The following is a 25,813-nucleotide window of genomic DNA, read 5'->3' as shown; positions in this document are numbered from 1 at the left end:
TTGTTACCCAGTAACAATATTAATAATCATGTGGATGCAAAATAAATATTTTGCATCCACATGCAAGGAAGTTTTTAAACTTGCAGATGCCAGTACTGTATCTAATACCAGTTGGAGTTAAATGATTTTACTGATAATCGAAAAAGGACTAGAAACAATGTTATTACAATATAAAATGAACAAGGCACCAGAACTTCATAATCTATCCAAGTTATATTGTAAGAAGCATCAAAAGAAGTAAATCTTTTAGCTATTATGAGAGCTTACTTGGATTCAGCTTGAAGTTTCTATGAATTGGAGATGTGCATATGACTCCTTTTTGCAAAGGTAGCTTAAAGAGTGAACTTAGTGCTTTGGGCATTATCTCCAAAGCCTTTTGAAAGTCACCAGTACAAAGATTATAAACTGAAACCCACAAACCTTCTTGTAATCTTCGCAGACAATATATATATATATATATATATATATATATATATATTTTTTTTTTCCCTTCTGAATTATGCTGAAAAAAAATTAAAGCCTTTCCAATCATCCAACATAGCAATATATGCATAATTCAAGTTGTGAAATGTTATATAGAAATAAATCAAATGTTTGCAAACCAGCCAGTAATCGACTAAAAGTGATTATCTGTGTAATGAGAAATAAACATGGACAGTATCTTCCAAAATGATTCCATATCCCATCCACCATTGAAAATCAGCTTACCTGATTGTTATATAGAATTCATATAATGGAAAGTTACATTCTGCATATTTAATGCAACACTCTCAACTTATGTGCATTTGTACACTGACTACCCTAAAGCAGATAGATGTGACAGCTGCAGTAATCCTACCAAATTATTCAGTTTCTCAGTAGAATGCAGTATATATATATATGTGTGTGTGTGTGTGTGTGTGTGTGTGTGTGTGTGTGTGTGTGTACTGTATATTGTTTTTCTAGTTTTAAAGCAGTGATTGGATATATATGGGGCATACATACCCAACACACTTTTCTTCTGATGAAAGATGATCCTCCCCAGTGTCATAGATAATGTTCACAACTGACTGTAAAGCATATTTTCATAGAATGAAAATATGCTTTACAGTCAGTTGCTTTACTTAGATTTCAGTAAAGCTTTTGATACAGTCCCACATGAACCATTATTTTATATATATATTTAACCCCAGGGGCCCCTCGACGTGGGCACCTGTACGCGGTGAGGGGACCTCCCAGTGACGCTGCTGGACTTCCAGACTAGCATCACTGGGATCCAACGCCCACAGCCCAGGTTCCAGGCTTACATCAATGGAATCCAGCGTGTTTGCCGTGCGCTGCGACCCGTGGAAATTCGGATGGTGGTTGAGGGGCCCAGCTTCAATACACCACTTTGGCCCCTGCTTTGACAAGACGGGTGGTCCTGGAAGGCCCGGCTAGGATCAGTCGGCTAGTAGGCTCGCTTGCAAGGGTCAACCGTGACAATGCCACGCCCCTACCCTCATGGTCCGAGGGACAGGATTCAGGCTGGCGGCGGTGCGGGTATAGTGTCTGGGTAGCCCTGGCGTCCCACTCCCGAGCGCATTTATTGCATGCTGGGTAGTGGGCATCCCTTTGGGCTCCGTGGTGGGTGGGGGGAGCCCGGGCACTGAACAATTTAAAAACCTATATGAATCCTGATAAACTTATTTCTTCAGGGGCCCCAACCCGGTCCCTATCTGAAAGCATAGAGAAAGATCCAGATAGCATTATTGCTAAAAAGAGGCAGTGAACGGAAGTACCATCTGGGCCTGTTCCAAGGTTCCTAATAATACACTCCACCGGTGAAAAACCGATTGGTAAAATGTCGCCCTTTTTTATTCAAAAAGGGTTAGACGGGTTAGCAGGTTCACCCAAATCAGTTAAGAGGCTTCGTTCTGGGGATCTCTTGATTGAATCAAAAAATGACAGGCAATCAGAACATCTCCTCCGAGTAACATCAATCGGAGGAATACCTATAACAGTGACACCACACAGAACACTCAATTCATCGAGAGGTGTCATTTCGGAGTGGGACCTTCTCGACGTAACCGAGGAGGAAATCTGCTCCGAATTAAAACCCCAAGGAGTAATTGCCGTCAAGAGAATTACTGCGCGAAGGGATGGAAAAATTGTTAAAACCAGGAGCGTTATCCTGACTTCTAACTCTCCTAAACCTCCTGACGAGATTAAACCTGGATACATCAATTGTTCAGTGCGTCCATACATTCCCAACCCTTTACTGTGCTTTAAATGCCAGAAGTATGGACACTCTCAAATGGCCTGCCGTGGAGTCCTTGCATGTGCTCGATGTGGTGCAAAGGACCACGAAACAACAGCATGTTCAGCCGCAAAACCCACCTGTATTACTGTGAAGGCGAACACCCAGCCTACTCACGAGCATGCCAGAGGTGGAAAGAAGAAAAAGAAATTCAACGGCTGAAGGCAGAGCTAAACATATCATACCAGGAGGCAAGGAAATCGGTCAAACCCCTGAATATCAACAGACCTACCTACGCCCAGAAGGTAGCAGGGAGATGTTCCGTCGGAACTCAGACGGACATGACCATTTCTCCAAAGGAGTCTTTCACTCCCATCGCTTGTTATCTCTTAAGTTCTCAAAAACCTGCACAGAAGGCCCAATCAGCTGCCACTCCTATATCGGTACCTCCTAATGCTCCACAAATAACAAAGGTAATTATGAAAGAAAAGAATAAGAAAGGGGAAGTCTCCCCTACTACCCAAGTAAACATTGATGTCGAGCAGAAGGAGGTACCCGAAGATTCAGTCTTGGAACTCTTTGCGGAGGAGGAAATGGACACAGGACAGCGTCCATTCTTCCCCAAAAAAGATAAACCCAAGACTGATAAAAGTAAGCCCTCAGCACCTCGGAAGCCGTCTGATGGACCCACCAAGCCAAAATAATGGCTAAATTCCTACAGTGGAATTGTCGTGGATTCTGGCAAAATACTGATGACATCAAGGCCCTCCTGCAAAAGCACGAGCCAGTTTGCTTTTGCTTGCAGGAGACTTACCTAAAGGCAAATGATGATCCCACAATGCATAACACCACAATTTTTCGTAAGGATAGAATTGCGGATGGTCCTGCTCATGGAGGAGTGGCCATCCTTGTGGGAAACCAGACCCCAGTGCAGCCCTTGCTAATTACAACCAGCATAGAGGCTGTTGCAATTCGCCTTTCAGTGGGATTTTTATTAACTGTGTGCTCCATTTATTTGCTACCTGGGACTGACATCTCCCAGGCAGACCTTGATGATCTTCTAACGCAGCTGCCTCCCCCTTTCTTATTTCTCAGGGATTTTAACGGACATAACACCCTGTGGGGTAGTGCTAACATCAACGGAAGGGGAAGAGTCATAGAGTGTATGCAGGAGACTTACCTAAAGGCAAATGATGATCCCACAATGCATAACACCACAATTTTTCGTAAGGATAGAATTGCGGATGGTCCTGCTCATGGAGGAGTGGCCATCCTTGTGGGAAACCAGACCCCAGTGCAGCCCTTGCTAATTACAACCAGCATAGAGGCTGTTGCAATTCGCCTTTCAGTGGGATTTTTATTAACTGTGTGCTCCATTTATTTGCTACCTGGGACTGACATCTCCCAGGCAGACCTTGATGATCTTCTAACGCAGCTGCCTCCCCCTTTCTTATTTCTCAGGGATTTTAACGGACATAACACCCTGTGGGGTAGTGCTAACATCAACGGAAGGGGAAGAGTCATAGAGTGTATGCTCAATGACAATGATCTTTCCCTTCTAAATACTGGAACAAACACTTTCTTCTACATGCCTACCCGTACTTTTTCTGCCATTGATCTCTCTATCTGCTCCCCTTCTCTACTCCCTTCACTCACTTGGGAAGTGGAGGAGAATCCATACGGAAGTGATCACTTCCCTGTGATAACCTCGTTACACAGTGGGAGACCATGTCTTCCCTTCAGGTTACCACAGTGGAAGATTGATCAGGCTGACTGGACTGCCTACCAACATCAGGAAAATTTTGATCTTAGCACAGTCAGTCAAGAGCCTATCAATGATGCAGTTAAGTACATCACAGAAAATATTGTCCAAGCAGCTGCGAATGCTGTTCCAAAAACATCTGCCCGGTTTCCACCATTTCCCAAACCTTGGTGGAATTCACAATGCACAGCAGCAAAAAAGGCTCAAAACAAAGCGTGGGGGATATTCCACCGATATCCTACCACGAACAACCTTATAGCCTTCAAACATGCACGAGCCAAAGCACGCTACATCCGTCGTCAGAGTCAAAAGGAATCGTGGATCCGTTTTACATCATCTATTAACCAGTCTACCAACTCTAAGGTAGTCTGGGATAAAATCCGGAAAATGAAGGGAAAATATACATCCCACCCTTCTTCAATCCTAGATTATAATGGATGCGCTATTGCAGATCCAACTGCAGTAGCCAATGCTCTTGGGGAAACATTCTCTAACATCTCCGCAACATCCTCGTACTCCCCAGAGTTCCTGGTCCTGAAACATAAACTGGAAAGAGAAGCACTTAATTTTAAGTCCAAGGGCCTCTATCCCTACAACGGGGATTTTACTATTCAGAAACTGAAAAGAGCCCTCGCTCTTTCCAAAGCAAGTGCTGTTGGACCAGATGGCATCCATTATGACATGATTAAACATCTTTCACCAAAATCTATGGATTGTCTTCTCCTTCTGTATAACAGAATCTTTACTGAAGGGCAGTTTCCGGACTCCTGGCGAAAGGCAATCGTTCTTGCCTTCCCTAAACCAGGAAAGGATCAAAAAGTCACCACCAATTATCATCCTATTGCTCTGACTAGCTGTCTGTGCAAAATCCTGGAGAGAATGGTTAATATGGTATCTCGAATCAAATGACCTTCTCTCCAACATCCAGTGCGGCTTCCGAAGGAACCGGTCCACATTGGACCATCTTATTAGAATGGAAGCATCCATCCGGGATGCTTTCCTAAAACGCGAACACTTGGTGTCGGTGTTCTTTGACATGGAAAAAGCGTATGACACAACTTGGAGATTTGGCATTTTAAAAGACTTGCATAGCCTAGGCCTAAGAGGGCATCTGCCCTTTTTTATTCAAAACTTTTTAGCCGATCGATCGTTCCAAGTTCGTGTGGGATCCTCACTCTCACGCTCCTTTAGCCAAGAGGAGGGAGTACCACAAGGATCAGTATTACGTGTCACGCTTTTTGCCATAAAAATAAATTCCATCACAGAACAACTTCCTCCAACTGTAAACAGTGCCCTCTATGTTGATGACTTTAGCATTTTTTGCCAGTCGTGCAACATGAGGGTTATTGAAAGACAACTGCAGAAAGCCATTGATAGTCTGAATTCCTGGGCACTTGCTAATGGCTTCAGGTTCTCGCCGGAGAAGACCGTTTGCATACACTTTTGTCGCAAGCGTAATCTTCATCCTGACCCAGAATTAAGGCTCGGACAAAATGCTATTCCAGTAGCAGCGAACACAAATTTCTTGGGACTCATATTCGATAAAAAATTGACCTTTTTGGATCATATTCGCCAACTCCGCACAAAGTGCACAAGAGCCCTCAATATGCTCTGCTCGCTCTCCTCCTTAACTTGGGGTGCAGACCGATGCACCCTTCTACGGCTTTACTGTGCACTTGTGCGATCCAAATTAGATTATGGGTCCCAAGTATATTCTTCAACCAGAGACAGTGTACTTCGATGGCTGGATCCTGTCCATCATCAGGCTATACGTATCGCTACTGGAGCATTTCGAACATCTCCTGTCCAGAGTTTATACGTCGAAGCAAACGAACCACCGTTATTGTTTCAACGTAAGCAGTTGTCTTTAAAGTACGCTTTAAAACTGAAATCCCTGCTAGACCATCCTACGTGGCCCTTCGTTTTTGAGCCACGATGGGAAAACTTGTACAATACCCGTAAGACTGCCAATCGTCCTTTTGGTATTCGTCTCCAAGGGCTACTCAATGAACTTAATATCAAGGTAGACAAGGTTGCCCAAACATCAAAGCAACCCTTTTCACCCTGGCATGCTCGTGTTCCGGCATGCGACTTGTCGCTTAGAAACTGGGCAAAGTCGGACACTCCATCATGTGTCTACCTGCAGCTTCATTCAGCACACCGAACTGAATATTCCGACTTTGCGCCAGTCTACACAGACGGTTCGAAGTCAGAATCATATGTGGGATCTGCTGCTGTCTTTACAGACAGGACTATATCAGAGCAGATTCCCTCTGAATGCAGCATATTTACTGCAGAGCTGCACGCTGTAGAGTTATCCTTGGATCATATTAGTAAATGCCAATACCAACGGTTCATTTTATATTCCGACTCTCTTAGCATGTTACAGGCTTTAATATCTGTGAGGTATAATCCTCATCCAGTTCTGTGTAGCATTCAGCAGAAGATTCACGTTCTCCATGAACACAAATATGACATCCGCTTCTGCTGGATTCCCAGCCACCTTGGGATTAGGGGAAATGATTTGGCTGACACCGCAGCCAAATCAGCAATTCCCAATAATAACCGCTGCCTGTCAGTCCCCTATACAGACTACAGGCAAATAATACACCAAAAGATATATTCCCAATGGCAGGACTTGTGGAATAGACAGACTGGGAATAAATTATATTGTATAAAGCCTGTAATTGAACCGTGGCAGTCTAGTCTGCGCAGGAATCGTAAGGAGGAAGTTGTTCTTGCCCGGACCCGCATAGGACACAGTCATTTAACTCATTCGTTTCTGCTGAGGGCTGATGGCCCTCCTATGTGTGAGTCCTGTGGCACAATTTTAACAATAAGACATATTTTAGTTGAATGTCCAGATTTTAGCAATATCCGTTTTACCGCTTTTAATCATCTGACTGAGCCATATACACTCAGTCAGATCTTATCCGACAATGACAACGTGTCTGCTGTTTTTAGCTATTTTAAATTAATAAAAGTTTTTAATTATATTTAATTTATGCTATTGTTACTTCTTTATTGATTTATTTTTTATATCTTTGTTATTATATATCTGGACATGGTGGCCTTACTAATTAGGTCACCGAGAATTTAAAATTTTTTAAATATAACCTAGTCTTGGCGCATTATAGCCGTTGTTGCTAATGCACCAAAAAAATCCAAACAAACCAAACCAAAAACCCCAGGGGCTCACATCTGATGAGTATGGGCTTGGCACACCCACCCAGGGTCCTGAGCTGGATATCATCATTCTTCTCTTTCTTGGTGATTCCTTTCCACTTCTGTCAATCTCTCTCTCTCTCTCTCTCAGGGTTACTCGGGAATTTTTTTTGGCTGGTGCAGCATAAGCCTCAGGCTTCCTTGCACCATATGGCTAAAAATAATAATAATATTCAAGCAAAGTAGCATTAGGAGCAAGTTTACCACAATGGATGAAAGATCTTTATGTGGTAGGAGACAGTAGTTAGAAATGGTTACTGCTTTTCATGGACTAATGTTATGAGTGAGGTTCTGTATGGTTTTTATTGATATTGATGTAGGTATTTCAAGTTTAATATCTGTTTGATGATGAAATAATGTGTTTTTTATAGTAAGATATGAATCGCCAGAGGATAGGGTTCAGGGTCTTTTGTCTGACCTTCCTTTTTCATAATATTCATTGGTAACACTATTTGTTGATCAATTGCATTGCAAACCTTCATTCTCCTCTCAAATCAGTGTCAACCCTTTCAAATGAGCCTTTGGCTTGCTCCACAAACACACATGCTTCATTTAATCTCTTGGCCCTTGGTTGTGAGAGTGCAAATTAAGCCTTTGCAGTGACTCTCCTTTTACAGTTCCATATTATCATAATTTCCCCAATTCTTGAGCAGAAGAATTGTACAATTTTTCCACATCCTAAAATTTAAATTCTAAGTTCAGTTGTTTAGCCATTGCTACTCCTTCTGACACTGCTGCTTCTTGATTAGGTTCAACATTTTGTAATTCATTCATGAAAGCTCAATGCATTTTTTTTATACTCCATTTTCATTGTTCTTGCCATGAGCTTCTACACATCTCATAATCTTCACCACATCTAGGACAGTGACTTTTCTCCAGAATTTCCCTAAGGATTATGCATATTTTTCACCAATTTTGGAAATTGCCTTTGTGAATACTCTCCTCAGATGTATTTTGAAGGTAGTGACAGCTCCTTTATCTATCAGCTATAGGTTGGAGTTGTTGTTAGAGATAAAAACTCAATCTTCTCATTAGGATTGAGATAGGATATCCATGAGCATCATTGAGAAGTAGCAATGCTTTTAATCCCAGTTTCTTCACCTTGCAGCAGTAATCTTTAACAGCTGGCACATCTATGGTTGGATATCAAAAAGTTTTTTCCCTGACCCAATAAGGCACCTTAGGCTGATAGAATATATCCAGTTACAAGTAAATCCTGCTATGACAAATTACTTGGTTCTAGAATACTATTTGTTAAATGAGAATTATATAAGGCTAATGTAATACTAATGTAAGAAAAAGAAAATCTAAAAAAATCCCCAAAATGCTACATAATAGCATAACATACAAACACATATTTTAATATTATAAAAATACTGTAAATATATAGCATTAGCATTAGTAGAGGCATTTGATGCAAGAAAGCAAGCTTATGCAGCATCAGCCAAAAAAAAAAAAAAAAACCCCACTTCCATTTCACCCCTCTGTTCGTTCAAACTACCTGTCCAGCTGAGCCTTAAACTTATTTAGGCTATCAACCTCCACCACAAGGGATGGAAGTCTGTTCCACCAATCAACCACCCGCTGGCTAAAGGCAAATTTCCGCACGTCTATCCTACATCTGTCTTTCCTCAATTTGAATTTATGCCCTCTCAGGTGATTTTTCTGAGCTAGAGGAAGAATCCCATCAGCATTGAGCATGCTTAAACCATTCAAGGCTTTATACACCTCTATCAGATCACCTCGCTGGTGCCTAGTCTCCAGACACTGTAATTTGCAAAACTTAAGCCTTTCTTCGTAAGAGCACCCCTTTGTTCCATTCACTAATCTTGTTGCCCTTCTCTGTACTCGTTCCAGCAGCTCTACATCCTTCTTGAAATGAGGCCTCCAGACCTGTATACAGTATTCTAGGTGTGGCCTGACCATCGCCTTATACAATGGAATAATCACCTCCTTATCCCTGCTGGAAAAATTCCTGTATATCATTGACAATACTCCATGAGCTACTCTTGCAGCCCGTCTGCACTGCTCAGAGAACTTCATATCTGCCTGCACAACCACCCCCCAAGTCCCTTTCATTCTCTATCACTGTCAGTGTAGTACCACAGAGTTGATACGTTGCTCTGGGGTTGCTGTTTCCCATGTGTAGTACTTTACATTTGTCAATGTTAAACTTCATTTGCCACCTCTCAGCCCATCTGCTCAACCTTTCCAGATCCTGTTGCAGCAGCATAGTGTCAGTAGTGTCCTTGACAACCCTGCCAACCTTTGTATCGTCTGCAAACTCGGACATTAAGCCCGATATACCATTATCAATATCATTTATAAATACAGAAAACAATAATGGACCCAACACTGAGCCCTGAGGGACTCCACTAATAACATCAGTCCACGATGAGCAGTGTCCATTGATTACCACTCTCTGTCTTCTCCCCCTCAACCACCCCTTTATCCATAGCAGCAATTTGCCTCCAATGTCACACTGCTCCAATTTGTGTAGCAGTCTTCCATGTGCAACAGTATCAAAAGCCTTTCTAAGATCCAAGTATATAATATCAAAGTTATTCCCTGCATCCAGTTCTTTTGTGACTGCATCATAGTATCCAATCAAGTTGGTCAGGCAAGACTTCCCCTTAACAAAACCATGCTGTGTCTGAGCTATAACTGAAGTCTTGTCTAAATGATCCTGCAGTGCTTCTTTAACCAGTGCCTCCATTAATTTTCCTGGAACAGAAGTTAAGCTCACAGGTCTATAATTACTTGTGTCAGCCTTTGATCCTCCTTTGTGAATTGGAGTCACATTTGCACATTTCCAGTCTATGGGTACCTCCCCTGAGTCCAAGGAAGCTCTCATAATTATGGCTAAGGGTTTGCTTACTTCCTTTGCTGCCTCCTTTAATATAACTGGATAGATCCCATCCACCCCGGGTGCCTTTCTTGTGTTTATCTTCAACAGTTTCTCCTCCACTTTACTCCCAGTTATTTCAAGATTCTGTAGCTTACTGCTAGAGTTGAATACACCTCTGGCATTCCCCTCGCTGAATAACTCCTCATGTGTGAATGTCGATGCAAAATATTCATTTAGTTTGTTAGCTACCTGAGCAGGATCATCAACACTTGACCCATCAATATCAAGTGGACCAATCTGATTCATCCCCTTCCTTCTAGAGTTTACATAAGTAAAGAACTCTTTGCTGTTTTTCTTTGCATCCCTTGCCAAGGATTTCTCGTAATCTGCCTTCGCCTGCCTAACCTCCTTTGTAACTTGGTTGCATATCAACTTGTATCTATCATAGGCTTCTGTGTCATGTGTTAATTTGTATGTATCCCATGCATTTTTCTTCTCTGCCATATGCCTCATTAGTTCATCTGACATCCATTTTGGCCTAAACCTTGAACAATATTTCTTAGTTGGTATGTAAAGCCTAGTAGCTTCCAAGATAAGTTCTTTGAATGCTTCCCATTTTGAATTTGCTGTTGGTAACATCATCAGTTGGTCCCACTGTATAGAATTTAAATACTGTCTCAGTCCATCGTAGTTGCCTTTACGGAAGCAATAACCCTTCCCTTTACCCCTCATGGTACTTACCTCTTTGAGTAAATCCTACTTCAGCATACTGTGATCACTGCCACCTAGTGGTTCATTTATCTGCAGATTCTTAATGCATGAAGAATCACTGCTGATAATCAAATCAAGAGTATTACTCCCTCTAGTTGCCTCCCGAACATGCTGATGTAGAAAACAATCATCCAATAAATCCACAAAAGCCCTGTTAGTGTGTGAGTAACCAGCCCCCAAATTCCAGTCAATATCTGGGAAATTAAAATCTCCCATTATAAGACACTCTGATTTACTGGCCCACTCTATTTCCCTGTACAGTTCCTTATTATACTCATCAGAGTCATTAGGCCTATAGCACACTCCTACTCTCAATTTTGATCTCCCAATGTTTATGTCACACCAAACTGACTCCACACTGCACTGTCCAGCGATGTCGACTGGAATATATGTATATATATGTATGTACGTAGTTATAGTAGTTAGTTATATATTGTACCGTAGTTATATCTCTACCTTCTAGGATGCATGTTCTTTGTGTCCTGGAAGGTTGAGATTTGAAACATATAATTACTCTTCTTTATGTAATCACCACTCAAAGTGACCCATTTTTCCCACTGTTTGTGGCACTTATGCTAATTTGTAAAATGTCTCATTTTGCTTTTGAAACTGTTTTTGTTACAAAAAATTACCTCTGCATTGCAAAAAAAAAAAAAAAAAAAAGCTTTCCATATAAAAAATGATTTCAACTATGAAAAGAGGAAGTCTGAAGGTGTATATAATCAGGGGAATAAGGTGGGTGTGGCAAGATATGAAGTCCTCACTTCCAGGCAGGATTAGTGCTTGTGGTTTGTTTGTGCATTGTCGTGAAGTGACAGCACACCTTTGCTGAGCATTCCACATCACTCTTCCTTAATTGCCTCATGTCATTGCTTCATTAAGTAGCTGTAGTAATGTGCATTGATGGTTGGTACTCTCCTCTAGGTAATTCATCAGAAAATGCCCATCTCATTTCAGAAAACTGACAGCAACACCTTCCCTGCAGATGGTTGCACTCTGGCCTTTTTGGGAGTTGGTGGTGGTGATGATGATGATGGATGTTTCCATTGTTTTAAATATGTTTTGTTTCCAGGTCAAAGTGATGTATCCATAGTTGCCATTTGGGAAAAACACAGGTCAAGATTACTGTCACATATGGCGACAATTCAGCAGAGAAGGCCTGCCTTTCTTCTTTCTGAAGACATGAGCAAGTGAGGAATCCATCATGCTGAGACCTTATTTCATATTCAAATCATGAATTATACTCTCCACCGATGCATAGCTTATCCCAGTGTCAGCAACTATCCGTTTAATTGTTATATGGTGGTCATTGAGGATCAGCTGTTCATTTTTCTCCCTGAATTAAGCGGTGTGAGATATGGATGGCCACCCACTTCTTTCTTCATCATGGATGCTCTCCCAGCTGCACTTGAAACTGTCTCCACAGTGTTATGCAATGGACAGATATCTCCCATACACCATAGACCCTCTCTTCGTGGATAGTCCTTGGCTATTTGTCTTGCAAAACCAGGAATTTGATAATGGAATGATATTCAGCTCTGTAACAAAAGAAACAAAAATTATAGCAATGAAATGTCTGGCTCATTTTACTGAATAAACAAGCAATACAGTCAATAAAATGTAATGTCCAGAGAAGAAGCACAGGGAAAACATTTTGTTCCCTCTCCCCACCTTGTGTTCTATCTAAGTGTTGCAACACTGTTTTCACACATTTGTGACCTTTTTCTTTATGTTCAGTTTGATGGCTTCCTTCTACTTCCTCTTGCATTTAGCGCAATGGTATTTTTATGATCCATTTTTAATTTTGTTTGTAATAGTCAGAAGTTGGTTTGAAATTGATAAAAATTGTTTGAAATCTCCAAATCACAAGAACAAATAAAGTGAATATGTCACCTAGCATTGATGTTCAGGTACCAAATCATGAGTCATTGCATAAGCATCCATGCTATGTACATGTAGGATAGCTCATAAGGAATAGTGGGTGAATGAACTCCATAGGAAATTTTTTTTTTTTTATTAATATAGAGCAGTTTTTCTTCAGCCAGAGTTCTACATAGAATCATCTGAGGGTTCTGTGAAATAGTGGAATAAATAAATAAAAATTTTGAAATCCCATGAAAAATTCCAAAATATTTCTTCAAATATCACAGGAATTTTTGTCTAACAGTTTGCAGTACTGGAGAAATTTGTGTGCTTGCCTCTTTGTTTGGATTTGGTCAGTTCATATTTAAGGTTATATTTAGATACATTGTGTCTGTATTCATTTTGTATCATTACAGAGCTGCTTTATTAGTGGCAACAGCAAGGTGAGCCCTGTGCTGTCAAGAGAAAAACAGCAGCACCATAAACACTCCTCGAAGTGATGTTCATATCTGCAGGGTCAGGTAAAGTTCTGAGAATCTGTTTTTACCTGCTGACTGCTACCCAGAATTCTTTGAATTTTAGTCATTTTGAGTAGACAGTGCACTTCCACAAATCTTAGTGATAGTGATGGCACCTCCATAGCCAGGTGGGCAGGAGCAGCAGTGCGTAGCACACGCTTCTTGATTAGACTAGGGTTTGAGCCTGTGACCACCAAATACGGAGGATGCGGAAAGGCCAGGGAATGACCACCGCATATCCGCGTAGCAATATGGCCTTAGTTGCTAATGCGCCTAAAAAAATAAAAAATAAAAGAAAATAAATAAATAACACTGAGTGATTTATATATTCTTAGGAATGATTTCACAAGTGGTGTTTAGCACACATTATGGTCTATCACTGTTTTTAGATTTGTATTCATTGTTCAGTTTTGTGATTGGCATTTTTACTGAAACCAGTTCATTTTGTGTATTTAAAATCCAATCCATGTAACAGTATTTTCATATGGCTGATTAAGATTGAAAAATGTTGAAGTATATGAAAAGAAGGTGTGTCAGTGAAGGAGATGAGTGAAAATGAATTAATCATTAAAGAAAAGTATGAGTAAAGCAGGAAGAGAAGTGATTGATATTAAAAAAAAGAAGCAAGCTATTTACTAGCTGAGTTAGTTGCACGAAAAACAATGAAGTTGTACATTGCTGAAAGCCTAATAATGCCTGCTTATAAAGGAAAATGATGATAGGCAAAAAGCTGAAAGTGAAATAGACAAAGTTCTTGTTTTTTAATGATACTATTAGTTGGCATGCGAATGGCACGTCACATGACCTTGAATGATTTTTTTAAGTATGAGCACATTGGGTTATGAAAAATTAATTTAGATCCTCCACATAAAAAAGGTTGAGAAATGCTAATATAGAAGGAAAATGTATAAATTAAAACAATTAGTTTAATTAATATTCATATATTAAGGGAGGCAGCAAAAGAGCTATGAAAACTTTTAGCTATAATTATCAGGGGGAGGTCACTACAGGTTGGAGATTGGAGATGTGCAAATGTATCCTCTATCCACAAAGAAAGAGGTTAAGTAAACAAAGTTAAGTAAACTATGAGGTAAAGCAAGTAATTACAGACCTGTAAGTGTGACTTCTGTGCTAGAGATCATCTTGACAGGAATTTATTTATACAACAATCAAAGCACAGATTGTTTATGCAAGATCTGATTAACTACTATTGACACAGTTACAAAGGAACTGGATGCAAAAAATAATTTTGACATTGTATACTTGTGATTTGCCCCTGTCTAACCTATCAAGGATAGGTTTATTGACATTTTAAATATTCATTTAAAAGTAAAGTAATTTTATTTGAGATAATGTTCAACAACTTGTTCCATTTAATGCTTACTCCAGCTTAATGTGTAAAAGGAACTCTGCCAGTGGGGGATAAAGAGACGATTATCCCATTATATAAAGGAATGGTTCATCTACATCTGGAATATATGTAGGTTTGGCAACCTCATTTTTGGAAGGACATGGACCTGGGGAAAGGATGCAGAGAAGAGCAACAAGTAAACAGAATAAAGACAGAAAAATATAACATCCTCTTTTGCTGGAGGGTACTACTGTGTTCCCAGACAGTAAAGACAGAAAACTCATAATGCAGAGTAGCACCCCTTTTACAATTTTTGTACTTCCACTGAAATAGAACACAACTTCTTTACTAATCAAGCCTTTAAAAGGGTTAAGTAAACTATGAGGGGCATCTGAAAAGTTTGTGCTACGAGTATGGGGGTTTATTTGGGGAGTCTGGTAACATGTTACTTTTGAACATAATCCCCTTTGAAGTCAATACACTTTTGCCACCAATGCTGCAATGCATTGAGTCCATCTGTGAAGAAAGTTTTCTCTTGGGCCTCCAGGAATGTATCTGCTGCAGCAGTGACATGTATCAGGAATGTATCTGCTGCAGTTCTTGGTGCAAAAATGGATGTCAACAAAGTAATTTTTCAAATTAGGAAATAACGGAAAGTCTGATGGTGCTAGATCTGGTGAAATGGGGGATGGTCCAAGATTTCAAAGCCACACTCGTGCAGTCATGGCAATGACAGACTTGTGAGGAGGCATGTTTTCCTGGTAAAACAATACTCCTTTGTTGGGTTTTCCTTGGAATAACCTCACAAAGTCTACATAATTTGCCCCTCTGACTCTTTGGTCTTTTTGAATGTAATCCACCAGCAACATTCCATCAGCATCCAAAAAAAAAAAATGATGCCATCATGATGACAGAAGGAATTGACTTGGTTTTCTTTAGAGGAGGAGAAGAGCCGTGCTTCCACTGTTTTGACTGCGCCTTTGTTTCTGACTGAAAGTGATGGATCCATATCTTATCTATGGTCACAAACAAAAGAAATTAGCTGGATCTACTTGAAAACAGTGTAAATGTTTATTTGACTTGACAGCTTTTGCATGTTTTTGATCTGCTGTTAAAACTTTAGGACTTTAGGACCTCTTTCATAGTGAGAACCTCCGTTATTTTGTGGTACACACATTCAGAATAGATGCCCAAGGATGCTGGAAATGTACTGAACTCTAATTTGTCGATCATTCATCACCAGCTCATGCACATTGCCAACAACTTCTGGAGTGATGGATATTACTAGTCTTCCACAGTGTGGGTCATTTTTCAGATTCTCCTTCCCTCATTTTTAAACATTGCTGCCTATTTCTTAATCATGGAATAGGAAGCAGAATCCTCCCCCAATGTTTTAACCATATCCTCATGAATTGCCTTTGACTCAAATATTGGATAACTGCTGGCGAGTGATTTTTGTCCATCTTTCCTCACTCATACCACTTTGTTAACTTCAGGACCTGTAATTAAAAAAATGATATTGAAATTGCAGTGTTATACATTAAGTACAGAAATTAATACTATACTACTACTACCTTTTTATACTCAGGCTTTTTGAACCCCTCCCCTCATAAATGTTGATACCATCTTTATTCTTTTTCAGATAACACAAATCAACATATCCTTTTATTAAAAAAGGATGATGGCACAATAGACATGCAGAAATTTTCTTTTAGCTCAGGAGTAGTTTGATTATTGGAATAAATTTTCACTTAGTGTTGTTCACTATTGTGCAGTTAGATATGAAGTTCTCTGAGCAGTGCTGACAGGCTACCAAGACAGCTCATGGATTTATGTTAATGATAAACAGGAATTTTGCTAGCAGGAAATCCCTTTGTAAAATGGTTAGGCTACATCTTGCTGACTGTATACAGTTCTTGGAGACCTTATTTTAGGAAGTGTGGAGCTGTTGGAATTGGGTAGAGAACGGCAATGGGATTGGTGATGGGTACAAGAGAGTGCTACAAAAGTCTACCAAGAAAGCATTCAGTTCTGTAAATTGCGACATTTAGAGACTAGGAACCTGTGAAGAGATCCGATTGAGGTGTTTTAAGGCCTTGAGTGGACTGAGTAAGCTCAATACTGATGGCATTCTTTCTCTTTTTTTTTTTTTTTTTTATGTGAACCCCAAACACGAGAGGTATTAGAACCTATAGTACTTAGTACCGTGCTTGGGTTGGAGGTTGAGAAGATGAAAGAAGATATTGGTTGACATTGGACTTGAACTTCTGTAGATTGTAATTTTCAGGAAATACGTATGAAGGAAGGTTGTTCCAGAAAACGGCAGTTGAATGAATAAATGAGGAAGATGAAAAGTTGGTTCTGTGGGTTTGAAGTTGGACAGTAAATGGATGTTGGCTGGTGGTGGCACGTGTTCGGACTGCTTTGAAAGAGAGAGCGGGAATTATAGAAGCCAATTCAGAAGAACAGTGCCCATGGAATTATCTGTAGAAGAGGCATGCAGCAGAAACAGTACGTCTATGAGAAAGCGAGTGGAGAGACTCTGTTAGAGATGAATCATTAATTAACCTAACTGCCCTCTTCTGAATGGAATCAAGAAGCCTGAGAGAGGTTTTGGGGGCACCACCCCAGATGTGGGAACAATATTCCATGGCAGGGAAGATTTGCGATTTATATAGAGTGAGCAGCTGTTTGGAAGAAAAGTAACACCGAGAGCGAAAGAGAAAACCAAGTTTTTTAGATGTAGAGGAAGCAATATTTGTAATGTGCTTGTGCCAAGAGAGATTAGAAGTCAGGGTAATCCCCAAAAGAGATATATCATTTTGCCTAGAAATCGGAGTGTCACTAAAGATAAGCATAGGAGCAGAAGAATCCTTTTTTGCGAGATATAAGACAAGACTGAGTTTTAGAAGGGTTGAAATCAACTAAGTTGTCTTTGCCCCACTGGAGAATTACGTGAAGATTGGCATTTAAGGAATTCATACCAGATTTTCGAGAAGTTGAAGCTGATCGAGCAGGACAAGGTTTCTCAAAATGGAAAGTTGAATGCAATGTGCTATCATCGGCAAAACTATGGATAGGATTTCCAGTCAATGAAAGAAGGTCATTGATATACAAGAGGAAAAGAGTGGGGAAAAGAACTGACCCTTGGGGGACACCGGCATTAGTGGAGACGTTAGAAGACAGAGAGCCATCTACCATCACACTCAGTGAGCGATCAGAGAGAAAACTGGATAACCAATTACTAAAAAAAGGTTGGCAAACCATAAGATGGAAGTTTGTGTAGAAGACCTTTATGCCAAACACGATCAAAAGCCTTTGAGATGTCAAGAGCAACTACTTGTGTTTCACCGAACCTTTCCATTGAATTAGTCCATAAATGGGTAACATAAGCCAGAATATCACCAGGGGATCGACCCTGACGCAATCCATACTGGCGATCATTGATCAGACCGAAGGTTTCTAGGTAGTTTAAGAGTTGGTGGTTAATCGATTTCTCCATTACTTTAGAAAGAATAGAAGTAATTGCAATGGGACGATAATTGGATGGGAGGGATTTGTCATCCTTTTTAGGAACTGGCTGGATATGAGCAAATTTCCAAGCAGAAGGAAAAACACCTTTGGAATAAGAAAGTGAAAAAAGGCGGCAAAGAATAGGAGTAAGTTCAGGAGCACAGGTTTTGAGAACAAGTGGAGAAATACCATCAGGACCTGGAGCTTTCTTAGCATCAAGAGTCATCAAAATCTTTCTGATATGCTTTTGACGGAAGACCACAGGAGGCATTGAATGGAGCGTGTTGGGAATGGTGGAAGGTGTTTTACCAAGATCATTAATACATGAGCTGGAAGAAAAATGGGAAGCTAGCAGGTCAGCTTTATCCTTGGCTAAAGTGACAACAGAACCATCTGGTTTGGACAGAGGTGGGAGCAGAGATGGGCAAAAGTTGCGGCCAATAGCTTTGGCAAGAGACCAGAATGCTCGGCTACCATTAGGGCAAGAAGCAAGTTTTCTACTCTTAGCCTGTTCAAACTCTAGTTTGGACTGATTAATAACTGCTTTACAATTGTTGCGAGCTTTGGTGTAGGCAGAAAATGAAACTGAAGAATTAGAAATAAGCCAATTACGATATGCAACATTCTTCTCTTGAATGGCCTTAGCACATTTATTGGAAAACCAAGGTTTAGATAATGGACGAGATTTTAAAGTGGAGTGTGGGATAAAGGATTCCATTCCTGCAAGAATAATTTCACTGACACGATCTGAGCAAACGTTGACATCAGAAGTTTTGAAACAGTAATCCGACCAAGGAAAAGAAGAAAAGAAGTCTCGCAGGTCATCCCATTTTGCATTCTTGTAATGCCAAACAACACGAGCCATGAGATAAAGGTTCCATTGGAGAAGAGACAATCACCAAGTTGTGATCTGAAGTGCCTAAAGGACCTCTCACTTTGACTGTGTACTTAGAATGGCTGTTTGTGAGAAAAAGATCAAGCATATTGGCTGTATGATTAGGATTGTCCGGTATTCTTGTAGGTAAATGAACAATTTGTGCTAGGTCATTAGTAATTGCAAAAGCCTCAGCATCTCGACCTTCTGGGTCGGTGTGACTATAAAACGGAAGCCAGCTGGAGTTGTGAACATTAAAATCACCAAGGAAAATTACCTCACTGTTAGGAAAGTTCGAATGGAGAAGTTGCAAAGAGAGGAAGTCAAAGAGCTCCAAGTGATTAGTGGAGTTGGGAGAATGATAGAGACAGCAGATGAATTTGACACAATGAGGTAGAGAGATTTTAAGCCAGAGAAGATCGAATAGAGGAGATTCCAAATTACAAGGTCTCTGACAGGGAATATCAGAATGGAAATATGCACAAGTACCACCTTTGAGGCGAAAGGAATCATACAGCGAATAATTTGGGCATCTGAGATGAGCAGTAGTTGAATCAACTGATAACTGACATTCTGTCAGAAAAAGTACATGGGGTTTGGGAGACTGCAAGTGGAAATGGACATCGTTGAGATTAGAATTGAGACCACATATATTTGGGAAATGAATTAGGAAGTCCTTGGGAGGTTTAGATCTTTTCGCAGATAAGCTTGCTCTATTAGTTTGACAATTCATTGTGTATTCAATAGTAAGAAAAAGTGGGTGGGACATGCTGTGTGAAGTAATGAAATTTTTGGATATGGCGTACACGTGGTTAGAATATACCCAGATCCTTGACATAACGTGGCCTTGACAATGCTCCCCCATACACACTACTCGGACTCCCTCCAGTCACTATCTGGCAGAGTAGAGGTAGCAAGATTATAGCACTAGCTGATCCGGAAGCCTCCTGGAGAGTTACCAATAGGTTCGGTCCGGTGTACTAACTAGCGGCCGGCCTGCGAACACCGTTTTAGAGCTGTACCCTCGAAATGTAAGGAATATTGGATCTTGCCACGACGTTCATCATAACCTCAAAAGTCATCAATCATACTGCATGATGGAAGAGATAGGGAAGGGTTGACCGGAACTTAGCTCTAGAGACTAAACATGGGTTCCACCACCTGAAGCCTCCAATAAACAAAGTGGTGGTATTTCACCGGTTGATGAGAGTCATCTACCACCTAGTACTGCCTGGTAACATAGAGGGGCGACGTTCCTCCATGTGGTGTGGGTGCCACACCTCGATCCCTGCTTACGTTGGTTCACACCTGGGTGGTCACCCACCATGTACTTGTGCATGGAGATTATACCCAGGATTACTAACAGTCCCACCATTGTGAAGGTGCAAGCAGAGGATTTGGCTGTCACAGACCGTTCGGATTTTGCCGAAATTGGGTCCACTTGACTTGAGTGTCACTCGAATATCAGTTCCATCAGCGTTTTAGACTCCCAGGTAGCAAGTACAGCTTGTCTGGCATATCTGAGAGAATGTCTGTGAGTCTTGCTCAGACTATAGAAGACTGTAAACTGGGAAGGATGATTGCAGGATAGATGTGTGGAAATTTGCTTTCAGCTAGCAGAGTGATTTAATTGTTGGAACGAACTTTCAATTGTTAGAAGGAATGGACAGGTGACGTGGGAAGTTTTTTTTTTGATCGATATTATATTAGCTTGTTTTCTTGCATCATTTGCTGTTAGTAATATTCTAATTCCTGAGGAGGGGTGGTTGTGGGCAGATGGGAATTCACCTTTGGTCAAACTTGGTATTGACAGAAGTGTTGTGACACTATTTTTAGCTACAGCTGTTTCAAACCGGGGACTGGATGTGACTTCAAACAGTTCAAATGGTAATTGAGTTCAGCTTATAATTCTTGAATTAGGTAACATGAACATTTAATTGAGACTTTCTGATATTCATTAACCTATAATTTGATCATTTGAGGTTTCTGTGTTTTTATGCTTAATCTAATATAACAAAAAAAAAAAAAAGCACACTGGACTTGATGTTATATTCAAGTTTTATTTTTTTATTTCTGGAAAAACGTTTTGATTTTTAAAGTCTACTTGCATTATATGCTTGACCTCTTGTGAATGGATTACATTAATTATTGTAGGTAACTTTTTATTTTTTTAATTAAGATATTTTTAAATTTAAAAATCTTTTTTTTTTTTTTTTTACACTGATTATTTTTATTATCCAATTTATAAAAGCAATAAGAGCATGAAACTTAAATTAATATAGTATAAACGTAAATATTAGTAAATCATGAATTTGAAGTATAAACACAAAACGTAAGTTCTTCCATTTTAGAGTTGATAAAATTATTAAATGGATGAAATGTTGAAATTACACATGCAAACATATTTCTGCTTATAATACATATATAAACATAAATATGAAATAACTGTTATTCATTCTAGTGAAAATAAAGAAAACTATAAGTATATATAAATATTAAATTATTAGGCACTTCCATTTTTGAGTTGGAAAAATCATTGTGTGCAAAATTTCAAAATTACTTACATATGCACAACATATTTCTACTTTTATGTTATATACATAAAAATAAAAGAAAGAAAGAAAAAAATATATATATATATATTTTTTTCATTTCTGTCTGTTTTCAACTTGATAAAATTGTTAAACAGTTGAACACACAGTATTTCAAAATTACATGTGCACACTTTTTACAGCTTAGAATTCTGGCAGAAATAATAATAATAAAAAAAAAAATGTTGAGTATTTTGTTTGGCTACAAAAGCACTCATGATTTTTTTTTAAACAAAATATTTATTGATATATGCTGAAAAATATATAAAAAACTAGAAATATTACAATATAAAATATAAACAAAAGTATGATTTTCTTTTCTGAAGTTTTTTAAAACACTTAAGAGCATCACATTTTTATATGATCTGGGCATAAAACAAAAACTGAATAAATGGAGTATAGTACTTATTTCCTTCACAAACCTCATAAAATTCTATACAAAAATAATTACAAGAAGAGTTGTAGGAACAAACCCTATTGAGACTTCGCACTCACGTTTTCAGGTAATTATTCTTCAAAAGTTCTGAAATGTCCTTCCTGAGATGTTATATTTATAAGATAGAGTGTAACTGATGGGTAACCTTGAATTAGAATGGCAATCATTTGTTGCAAAATAAAAATATGTTGTACCTGTGAGGTGCTGCATGCTTGCAAACCATGGAAAGTTACAAAAATGGACCACAGATTCCAGCAAGTTCTTTCACACTATTAATCTGGCTATTAATTTCACACTATTAATTTATTATTTCAAAAACAACTCAAGTTGTTTTTGAAATAATAAATTTCAAAAACAACTTGAGTAGAACTAGAACTGTATTTAGAAATGTAGAGAAATTTTTAGAACTTAATCTTGAACCAACAATTAATGTGCAAAACCTTTTTTGCACCAGGCACCTGACAGAGCCCATGCATGTAGTGCTGGGTTAATACAAAATATATTATGCTAAATTAACTTTGGTTTAGCATAATAGATTGTCTGTAAGAATAGTTTAACTTAAATCTGGCTAAAAAAAGTGTGCATGCATGTGTTGTTACTGGTAAATCATGCTTCACAAAAATAGTACTTAACATGTAAATCACATTAATATTGTATTTAACCATAATTCAAGAATAGAACACAAATTTTCTGTTCTTGTTTTGTCCTTGTCATTCTTTTCATTGCCAAAATTTAGGAATAGTTGTAATAGTAGTTGTATAAAGAGGTGCATATAAATCAGTGAAATGTATGCTTAAACTTATATTATTTATTTTTTTGATGGTTGGGTGCTATGCTGTAATATAAAGTCTCAATGTATAAAAATAATAAATAAAAAAAATGGTAAAATATAACGGGGAAAATAGTGGACTGCATAATTTATGTACAAAATACACTAAGAAATTGATAAAATTATTCCATAAGATTGATAAAATTAGTCTTGATATCAGAAAAATTTAAATAGCATTCCAAAGTGAACTAAAGGTCTTTTGCCACAAAGAGTATGTGAGATGTTATACAGACCCTTGTTAGAGTTGCAGGTTTCCTGTATTACTGAGAGAGAGAGAGAGAGAGAGAGAGAGAGAGAGAGAGAGAGAGAGAGAGAGAGAGAGAGAGAGAGAGATAAATGTAAAGTAGATGAATATTGCATTAATCATTGAGCAATTTTGTTTTCATTTAAAACCATTTTAAATGTATTTAATAAAATACATTGAAAACAACCTTACTACCTTATGATATCAAGGTTGTTTTAATTTTTTCTTGCTATATATGTTAATGTTAATTACTGTTGCTTAATTTTAGGCTTGTGCTCATCGTTATATTATTAAAGGTCCAGATTTTCAGTGGGGTGAGGGTCTTTGCTATTCCCTAAAGCAAGATTTGCAGTATCATCGCCTTTGGGAACCATGTTTGAATCGCCCTGTGAACAAAGCCCACGAGCAGTTTGGTTATTGCCAGGCTGGTACAAGTGGTGATATAGCTGAGGTATTTATTGCATTAGTTTACTCTAGAAAATATAGCTACTCTGTATTATGGCATAGAAGTTGACCCCATATTTTTTAAAATTTTTGTTTAAATATATATTTTTCATAAAGTTTAACCCTTTCTTTTTTTTACAGTTATATTTACACATTGCATATTGCTGTATTACTAAAAAGATCATTATGTGAAACCACTGTCTACTTTTTAATTCTCTTATTTTTGCTCTTATAAAAGCATAAAAATTTTTAATTATGCTGCACAGTAAACCAAAGAAAGTGGTAAGCACATATATAGTATATGCAGAAGGATATAAAACCAAAATCTGCAGGAATAGGTGATAATGTGACATTCATCTTGTTGATTATTTAACTGATCATTCCTTGTTGCCTGATTAATACTGTATACTGCAAATTAGTTTCTCTCTGAGCAGCACATTATTTATGGAAGTGCATTTACTATAATAAATTGATAATCTCAAAAGTACTTTGAGAACTCAAAGTAAATCTGAAAGCATAACTCCTGATGAGTTTCAAGAACCCTTTAGCCTTAAAGATGTAACTACCATCAAGGCTAAAGGGAAGGGCTTTTGCTTTTGTAAAGGTGACTACAGGGGTCTCAGACAGTTTTTAAATTCTGTACAATGGGATCAACTTATAATGTTACCAACATTGAATACTAAATGGGAAGCCTTCAGGGACTTAATTTTGGAGGCTACTAGGCTTTTCATTCTAACTAAAAAATGCTGTTCAAGGTTTAGGCCTAAATGCATGTCAGATGAATTAATGAGGCTCATGGCAGAGAATAAAAATGTATGGGATGCATATAAAGTATCAGATGACACAGCAGCATATGGCAGATATAAGCTAGTCTGTAATCAAGTCACAATGGAGTTTAGGCAGGCAAAGGCAGATTACGAGAAATCTTTGGCAAAGGATGCAAAGAAAAACAGCAAAGAGTTCTTTACTTATGTGAACTCCAGAAAGATGGGTTGACTATTGATGATTATGCTCAGGTAGCTGATAAGCTGAATGAGTATTTTGCATCTACATTCACACATGAGGAGTTATTCAAGGAGGGGAATGCCAAAAGTTTATCAAACTCTAACAGGGAGCTAAGTGATTTTGTAATAACTGAGAGCAAAGTGGAGGAGAAATTGTTGAAGTTAACCATAAGGAAGGCACCTGGGGGGGGGGGGAATGGATCTATCCAGTTATATTAAAGGAGGCAGCAAAGGAAGCTAATTTGTATAAAAAGGCTTCGTTACTTATGTAAACTCAAAAAGGAAGGGAATATATCAGATTGGTCTACTTGATATTGATGGTTTGATGGTTGATGATCCTGCTTAAATATCTGACAAACTGAATGAATATTTTACATATACATTCACAATGAGGAATTCTGTAAGGAAGGGGAGGAAAGAAGTATACTAAACTCTAATAGGGAGCTAAATGATTTTGTAATAATGGAGAGCAAAGTGGAGGAGAAACTAATTTGAATTAAAGTGAATATTTAAAGGTGCTTTTAAACAAACTATTGTATATTGTTAAATTAAAGAAATTAGTATTTCCTAATTCATATCACAAATATATGTGGTCTCAATTCTAATCTCAACGATGTCCATTTCCACTTGCAGTCTGCCAAACCCCATGTACTTTTTCTGACAGAATCTCAGTTATCAGTTGATTCAACTACTACTCATCTCAGATGCCCAAATTATTCGCTATATGATTCCTTTCACCTCAAAGGTGGTACTTGTGCATATGTCCGTTCTGATATTCCCTGTCAGAGACTTAGCAATTTGGAATCTCCTCTCTTTGATCTTCTCTGGCTTAAAATCTCTCTACCTCATTGTGTCGAATTCATCTGTTGTCTCTATCATTCTCCAGTCCAACTTTCCTAAGAGTGAGGTAATTTTCCTTGGTGATTTTAATGTTCAAAACTCCAGCTGGCTTCCGTTTTCTAGTCACACCGACCCAGCAGGGCGAGATGCTGAGGCTTTTGCAATTACTAATGACCTAGCACAAATTGTTCATTTACCTACAAGAATACCGGACAATCCTAATCATACAGCCAATATGCTTGATCTTTTTCTCACAAACAGCCATTCTAAGTACACAGTCGAAGTGAGAGGTCCTTTAGGCACTTCAGATCACAACTTGGTGATTGTCTCTTCTCCAATGCAACCTTTATCTCATGGCTATTCTCAACCTCTTGTTGTTTGGCATTACAAGAATGCAAAATGGGATGACCTGTGAGACTTCTTTTCTTCTTTTCCATGGTCGGATTACTGTTTCAAAACTTCTGATGTCAACGTTTGCTTAG

General features: G+C 38.8%; 1 protein-coding gene across 1 annotated transcript in view; it reads left to right on the top strand.

The window, feature by feature from the left end:
- LOC150091168 (integrin alpha-PS1-like) overlaps positions 1–25,813 on the top strand; it is a 552,996-nt gene that overhangs the window by 233,131 nt on the left and 294,052 nt on the right. The window contains exon 4 of the mRNA XM_090388878.1: positions 23,312–23,494. Within this exon, the coding sequence (XP_090245004.1) occupies positions 23,312–23,494 (183 nt within the window). The remainder of the gene's footprint in view (positions 1–23,311; positions 23,495–25,813) is intronic.

The sequence above is a fragment of the Mastigoproctus giganteus genome, chromosome 1 (assembly GCF_048544385.1).
Source record: "Mastigoproctus giganteus isolate SK-2022 chromosome 1, ASM4854438v1, whole genome shotgun sequence".
Lineage (NCBI taxonomy): Eukaryota > Metazoa > Arthropoda > Arachnida > Uropygi > Thelyphonidae > Mastigoproctus > Mastigoproctus giganteus.
The sequence above is the reverse complement of the archived record's forward strand: the minus strand, read 5'-3'. Positions and strand labels throughout refer to the sequence as shown.